A 7,715-nucleotide genomic window follows, 5' to 3' on the forward strand; every position below is an offset into this window, starting at 1 on the left:
ATTTTTGTAAAATAAAAAATATGTAATCGTGTCGGGCCGTATCAGCACTACGAGCCGAGGCTACGGCCCAAGAACGACACGACGATCGTGTCGGGTTGGCCCAGATAATATTAAATGGGTAATGCCCCGTACCAGCCCGACCCATTTGACCATCTATACCTCCGCACGATAATGATGGTCTTCGACTCAGTTGCCGCCACCTCGTTCACCATTATGCTTCTTTTCTCCCTCCCCTCATGCTTCCGCCTCCGCGTCACCTATTCTCGGCAGAGGGCGTGGGAGCAGGCGCCTCCTCACCGTATTCGTCCGACACTAGCCTCGACACCGACCCGTGCAGTGGCTATTGCACGTCCATGAGGATGTTTCACAGCATGCAAGCACCATCATTTTCGCCGTCGTCGGACGTCTTTCCGGCCTTCACCCTGTTCTTCCTCCCCAACCTGCTGCCCCTACCCATGATCGTAGGCGCGAGCCGACCAACGCTCGTCAACGCGGGTACGGGCGAGTGGGTCTTGCTCCTGGCTTTTCTTTGTGTGTGCCGCCGAGGAGGACACGATAGCGCCTGTCATGCTTAGGTTATCTTGGCGATGACGAGTCCAGATTTCAGATATTGGACAATCAAAGCCCTTAGCACGACATCAGTCGGTATATACTACGGAGTTGGTGGTGGTGTTGTGTCGCCTCGACAGGTCCAGCGCTTGAAGGCACTCGCATTTTCTCACCCTTTTTTGGACTGACGCCTGGTGCGGGTGCCTCTCGGTTTATAGCTGCTCTGGCTGGGCTTCTTTCTCCGCTTGCATGCTCTCTCCCTGTATGTACTAGCAATATACTACCTATGTCGCCTCAAAATGTCCAGGTCTTCGTCGTGTCTTCTCCGACAACGAACATGTATGACTGCCTCTTCCCTTCCCTTACTGCTCTACGAAACCTTAGAAGTGGGAGATACGAGGGATGTAGGTCCCTGATTTGCTGTCTATATAGGTGTACATTCGGGCCATCCGGCCCGGCCCGGCCCAAGCCCGAAAAGACCCATATTGTTTGAATTTCGGGTTGGCCCGTCCCGTTTGAATTTCGGGCCGTGCCGGGCCGGCCCACGGGCCTAGCCCTCGGCCCACGGCCCGGCTCGTAATTGCTTAAACGTGTTAGGCTCATTTCGGGTGGCCCAAAATTATAAAAGCCCGAAATTAAAATTTTGGCCCGAAATTCAGTTTTTGGCCCGAAATTCACACTAGGGCCCAAAATTCACATTAGAGCCCGAAATTCAAAACAAATTTAATAAAATAAATAAAAATAAGACAAATAAATTTGACCAAAAGCAAACTTAATATTTGTATTAGGTTACCAGAGCTATGCAATGACTACCTTGTTTATAAATCATTTTGTTAAAAAGAAAAAGAGTATAATCAGCTCTATATAAAGTTCGTAAGTTCAGTTCATTATCTAATGTTCATAACAAAAATAAAATTACATCACATACTATTCAAAGCTAAAAAAATCTAACTGACATTATCTTTAGCTTTGTGTTCTTTATCAAGTACACGAAAGTGTGGAATGAAGTGTGGTTTTAAAAAATATATGGGCATTTTCGTGCCTCTATATGGGCCATTTCGTGCCTGCCTTAAACGGGTCGTGCTCGTGCCCCGCCCATGGGCCGCGACCTCAGCCCAAACCTGACCCGACACTAAAATATTTCGGGCCGTGCCGTATCTGGGCCGTGCTTTTTTTCGTGCTTTGGGCCGGCACAAATGTACACCTATAGCTGTCTATGGTACCCATTCGATGGCTCGAGATCGCATGTCTATATGACTTTTCCTTTACCACGATGTCGACTCGGACACTCGGTTAGTCAAATAAAAAATATACGTAGAGCGAAGACAATCAATAAAAAAATCTTGAGATCTTTTTTGTGGATAGTTTACATGGGTATTATTGCGAGCCATAACAACGCATGGACAACTGATTAGTAACTAATAATTGCTTACATATTAGTCATTGCCCATATAAATATAAATGGAGTTCTTTGTGTCAAATGAACGCTAGCTGAACCCTAGCCGGCGGATCTCCGCGGGCGGCAGTCAGGAGTGGAGGCGTGGTCGCACGGGCGAGGTCGCAATAGGAGAGGCTCAGAGAGATGGGGCGGCCTTACGCGGTGAAGGGGCGGAAGAAGAAGCGCAAGCTCGAGGAGGCGGCGGCGGCCTCGGACGCTGCCCCGCCCGTCGAAGAAGCGGAGGAGCTGCCACCGCCAGAGGTGAGAAGCGGCGAGGAAAAGAGCAGCGAGGAGGATGAGGCAGCAGCGGGGGAGGAGGAGCACGCGGCGGCGGACGGGCTCCCAATCCTACCCAGGACGGTTGATGGGAAGCGGCGACCCGGCGCCATCTTCGTACTCGAGAGGGCCTGCCTCGAGGTCGGCAAAGTCGGCAAGGTACAGTGGTTCGGTTGCAGCAAGAAACTCCTCTTTTTTCTTGTGCTATATTCCTGTTCCAGAACGAATTTCATTCTGGCTCCGTTGGATGTGCATGCCCAGTTCAGTCCCGTCCTTAGCTTAGGGGGATTTTATTTGGAGCAATTGATTTATTGATGAGGTGGCTCTGCTACTGTTACTATTAGTATACTATTCACCTTATCATGATACTGAAATGTGCCGCTTCACAGAATGTGGACACTGATGAAAGAAAACAAGCAAGCTAGAACACCATTGGTTAGTAAACTAAGTGTATGCCTTGTACCGGGAATGTTCAATATCTTTGTGACTGTGATTAAACAACATTAAATGGTTTTATTGTTGGCTTGGTGTGGACCATGTTGAGATATTGGTGACATCTTGCAAGTGAATGGTCATAAGTTTAATTTGTACAGGATCATTGTTTACATGACACATGTGAGGCTTGTCATTTCCATTCTACAGTTTATGGCAAAGCTTATGCATATTTTTTCCAGCAAAAGATTGTTAGAGCACATCTAGAATTGCGGTGGTAAGTAGTTTTTAAATTAAATTTAGAAGTGTCAACTTGACATTAGTACATTACTATTGACCTCGGAGTATACTTGGTGTGGTCTATTGTTTACAGATTCTTCTATCTCGTATATAAAAAGGCATATTTGTACTTCCCTAATTTGCTAGACTTGACCATTGCTTTTATTGCCATTTTTAATCATTTATAAAGGGTTCAGTTTTATTTGCAGGAAAAAAAATCAAGCTTTACATCTGGGATGCTCTCTTTCTAAACAAACGATTGTGACCCCATATATATTGGTTTGACAGTCCCTTTTACCATTCTGTGCAGACTATGCAAATTTTGAACTCTGATGATCATGCGAATTATTTGAGGAAGCAGAATCGCAATCCTGCAGATTATAGGCCTGATATCATTCATCAGGTAATGTAAATTTCTTGTATCCTGAACATATTGAACATACTGGAAGATGGATAAAAACATTCCTCTTTTCAAGCAATTGGAAATCGGGCAAATTTTCAATATAAAATTATCAAGTACTTTCTTTGTTAATGGCTATTATGTATTATCCAATTGATCACCTATGTATCCTTTGCTGTTTTGTAAAGAGAACATCAGTGATCTAGTAAAAAAATTAGTTGGGCCTGCCAAACAATAATTCAGCTGATTATTTGGACAGACATCTTTTTCATCTTGTCTTAGATGAGTGTGTTTCAAAAATGTTTTGCAGGCTCTACTAGCAATATTTGATAGCCCTCTAACTAAGGCTGGAAGGTTACAGGCTGTTTATGTGAGAACTGAAAAGGGCGTATTGTTTGAAATCAAACCTCATGTCCGCATGCCAAGAACCTTTAAACGTTTCTGTGGTTTAATGTGTAAGTTACTTACAAAACTCTTATACCTTTTATATCTTATATTTTTCTGTTATTTTGATAATTGTGCTGATTGCAATGAACTATATAATATGGCAGCACAATTGTTGCAAAAACTGAGCATTACGGCAGTTGGAAAGCGTGAGAAGCTTCTCAACGTTGTTAAAAATCCTGTCACTCGTTATCTACCTGTTGGTGCACGTAAGATTGGTGAGAATCTATTGTTTAGTATGATGTAAAATATTTCATATCATGTAGATATGCTAATCGATGCATTTTTGTATACTTAGGCCTTTCATTTAGTGCTGAGAAGTCAGTCAACTTGTTTGACTATGTTGCCAAATCCAATGACGACGAACCTCTTGTGTTTGTGGTGAGTAAAAAAACATCACCTAGTACTTGGATAGGGATCACTCTCTTTAGGCCGCCTCACAATAATTGTTATCAATGTGTCAAACCTTAGAGACAAGTTTCTCAAGAACTGGTGAGAAGTCCTAATTATCCACCCTGTGCCCAAGTTTCTAAGCTCTTTTACAATGAGATTGAGCCTATGAAACATTTCCGCAAAGTTTCATCTTCCAACATCTTGAATTTGCATATTTATTTTTGAAGATGTATAGCTTGGCTTCTTTCACCACTAATGCCCCCTATATGAATCCTCAAGTCTCTTCCGCACATCATGTTCACTGTGCTTGTAAGCTGAGCTGTTTTAACCCCTTAACGCTTGTACATAATCTCATACCGCCTGCATGTTATCTCCAGGTTGGTGCCATGGCCCATGGAAAGATCGACAAGGAATATACAGATGATTACATACAAAGTAAGTGACATTTAGTTGGAAAAATAAAATGTTGTATGCTGAAAATTTGGATCTGGGGGATATTTTATTTTCCAGCATTCGCCATGGATTGGTTGTTAATTACTTCTATTCTATACTGGCTCGCATGCACATGCAGTCAATGGTAGCTTGGTAGCAACTTGGGCTGATGACCAGTTTGGATGAAAATATCATCTTGCTTTTGACTTTGAGTAGCTGGCACCAGCATCCTATTTAGAGAGTGAAAAGCTAGCAAATATAAATGTCCAAACTCATATACTTCGAGAATCACAATGCTTGAACAAAAGGATAGTCATTGTCCTGTCTCTATTCTGTTTGTTGTTTCTTTTCCTTGGTGTACATATTTTTGAGAAGACATAATGTCTGCATATTATTTATTTACCTGTATTTGTTTTCCTTTCAACCATATTGACGACAACTTCCCCCATTTGTGCAGTTTGCAACTACCCTCTCAGTGCTGCCTGCTGTTTAAATCGGATATGCAGTGCCCTGGAGCAGAAGTGGAACATCCAATGAGGAACTTTTGACAAGCATGGGAATCTTGTTTTATTATATACATCTTACATGTACTTCCCTCTGCTTATGTACAATGTTTGAAAGTTAAAACCAAATGTTTCAGTGTGGCATTATGACGTGTTTTAGACATCAATTCATGGCTTTAAACTGGTTTGTTCAGAGTCATTTTAGCAAAAACTGAGTGTTCTGCATGCCAAACTTCGGTTAACTCAAACATTGGTGTCAGATCTTATTCCTGGTCATCTCATGATCGGTGCCGTAGTTTACCACGCCGATGTTAGTTAGCTGGCCTACCCCCCACCCAATGCTGGCTCGTTACAATATCTTTCTCATAATGCTATGGAATATTTTCAATATGTTTTAAAAATCAATAGTACCACTTACTATTTCACTAGGTTACTCTTGTAGCTGTAGACTGATTGCTTTTCAAGCAAACTCCCAATAAATCAGGGATATTTTTAATGATACAAACATAGAGGAGGATTTCACACACATTGCCTTCCACTATTTACAATCTTGCTAACTAATTTGTCTGGTGATGACTTGTTTAAATACCTTTCACCTGCTGCCAGCTTCATCCAATGACATGCACTCGGCATTCTGACTCGTGTAGCTATCATGTAATTATTTGTTACAATAAGATTAATAATATGTGAATATATAGTTCATATGACGCAGGTTGTAACACTGGATAAACTCTGGTTACAGAAGAAGTCTAGCATGTACATACAACATAAACTCTGGAATCTGGATACATAACAGCTGTGGTTTCAGACTGCGCGTTTAAAAAATGTTTGGTTCACTGAAAAAGGAGAGCATCAGACAATGGGAAAAGAAAGCACAACACTGTTCTGGGTATAACAGTATTTTATAAAGCGCTGCGGGAATAAAAAGAGGCTAACTCAACAGACAACGTATCAGTGTACATGGGCTTGGTGCACATATTAAATCCAGGTCTATCATTTGTGATCAAACATCTCTCTCTCCTGATTTTTTATCAGAAATCATCTCCCACCTTCCTCACTTCGTTTTTTCCCCGAAAACCACCGTTGCGGCTTCAACACCAGAAAATTGATGGTCTCCCTGATTGATCAGAAACGAATCTTCTCTCTCGTCTCCCTGATTGATCAGAAATGAATCTTCTCTCTCGTCTCCCTGATCGACCATCGGTACGCCAAACCGTTGCGGCAGGGTCTCCAGGTGGGCAAAACAATTGTCCGACGCTCTGCTAGTGCGCTAGCCATGTATCAGCATGGAAGGCCCTTCGCCCGTCGACGGCTTCCGGGAACTCCTCAATGCCATGGGAGACCCTAGAAGTAGTGCCACTGCCATGGAGGCCGCCTTGGTCCCAGGCGTCCCTGAGCACGATGCAACAGAGGCAGGATGCCTTGGTTCGAGCGCCATGGAGGCGCTGAGCATCCGTGGCAGCAGCAATACCATGGTTGCTGTACTGCCTACCTCTGTTCGTGTTCTGTCCGTAGAACTGCTGTCAGCATCTGGTCCTTCTCACATTGGGAGTGGATGTAGAACGCCCCCCAAAAGCCCAATCTTTGCAGCAGCTGTGAGTTATTTTTGGCTTATATTCCGCATTCGATGGTTAGCACGATGCTTGTGATATAAATTAATTATTTGTGTAATTGCAGTATTTGATAATTGTACCTGAATGTGATGATGTATTCAAGTCAAAAGTTGGAATGTTGCTTGCTTCTCTAGATGCAATGGATGAATTTTATAAGATATATGCCCATGAATCCGGTTTTGCGGTCCGAGTAGGAGCTCAAAACAAGGTGCTTGGTGTGGTTTAGAAAACAAAGGTATTTGTTCATAAAAGGCAGGTTTCTCGAGGAAAGTGCTTTTTGGTGTTTTAAACTTTTGCTCTGACAAGTAAATTTCTATGTACGTGTTCTGAGCAGACGGTATGTTATACTGGTTCGGACAGAATATTTCCTACATCCAGTCAATGACGTAGACAAGGAAGGCAGGGACCATGGCCCCCCTAACAAAAAGAAAATTTGTTTTGTAGTTGTATATATATGGCTAAAATAAAAGAGTTAACTTATAATAATTTAATATTTATTATATACTTAGCATATATGTGTTAATTGTTATGACTAGTAAATATTGTATATATGCATATATTATATTATTCACGTTACAACTATAGTTATATATGCGTTGGCTCCCTAAAGAAAAATCCTAGCTACGCCACTGCATCGAGTCTTCGGTGGCTCGCACTACTGACACCTTTGTTGCTCGATGCTCATAGTAGGGGTTACAAGCGGGCGGGAGACAAAGAAAAGACTCCCAAGTCTCTTATGTGGGAGTGGCCCTAAAGACTATGGAACTGGAGTCCTACACTAAGCCTCGGCTCCGGCCTCCAGGTCTTCAGATCTTTTTCGGGCGTGTGTCTTCTGTCTTGAGTCTTCTTTGGTTCGCCTTGGTCCGTCTAGATTCAATCCACTCAGCCAGCCAACCCCTTATCCTCGTGGCTGACTTCCTCCTTTTATAGGCCAAGGCGGGGTCGACGGTCGGTGG

At 42.9% G+C, this 7,715-nt stretch overlaps 1 protein-coding gene across 1 annotated transcript; it reads left to right on the top strand.

Annotated features, from left to right (window-relative positions):
• Positions 1–1,954: 1,954 nt before the first annotated feature.
• Positions 1,955–5,412, top strand: LOC100282562 (ribosome biogenesis protein NEP1). Its single transcript, NM_001155470.3, has 7 exons — positions 1,955–2,422; positions 3,285–3,377; positions 3,685–3,829; positions 3,926–4,036; positions 4,117–4,199; positions 4,589–4,646; positions 5,101–5,412. Exons 1-7 carry the CDS (start codon positions 2,132–2,134, stop codon positions 5,178–5,180), a joined length of 861 nt encoding a protein of 286 aa, NP_001148942.1. The 5' UTR covers positions 1,955–2,131; the 3' UTR covers positions 5,181–5,412.
• The last annotated feature ends 2,303 nt before the right edge of the window (positions 5,413–7,715 follow it).

The sequence above is a fragment of the Zea mays genome, chromosome 5 (genome assembly GCF_902167145.1).
Source record: "Zea mays cultivar B73 chromosome 5, Zm-B73-REFERENCE-NAM-5.0, whole genome shotgun sequence".
Classification (NCBI taxonomy): Eukaryota; Viridiplantae; Streptophyta; class Magnoliopsida; order Poales; family Poaceae; genus Zea; species Zea mays.

Bases quoted from the DNA above. Each gene is read 5' to 3' on its own strand.
- LOC100282562 (NM_001155470.3), top strand. From the start codon at position 2,132: ATGGGGCGGCCTTACGCGGTGAAGGGGCGGAAGAAGAAGCGCAAGCTC. The intron at 3,378-3,684 runs GTAATGTAAATT...AATGTTTTGCAG, and splicing joins GGCCTGATATCATTCATCAG to GCTCTACTAGCAATATTTGA. The intron at 4,647-5,100 runs GTAAGTGACATT...CCATTTGTGCAG, and splicing joins TACAGATGATTACATACAAA to TTTGCAACTACCCTCTCAGT.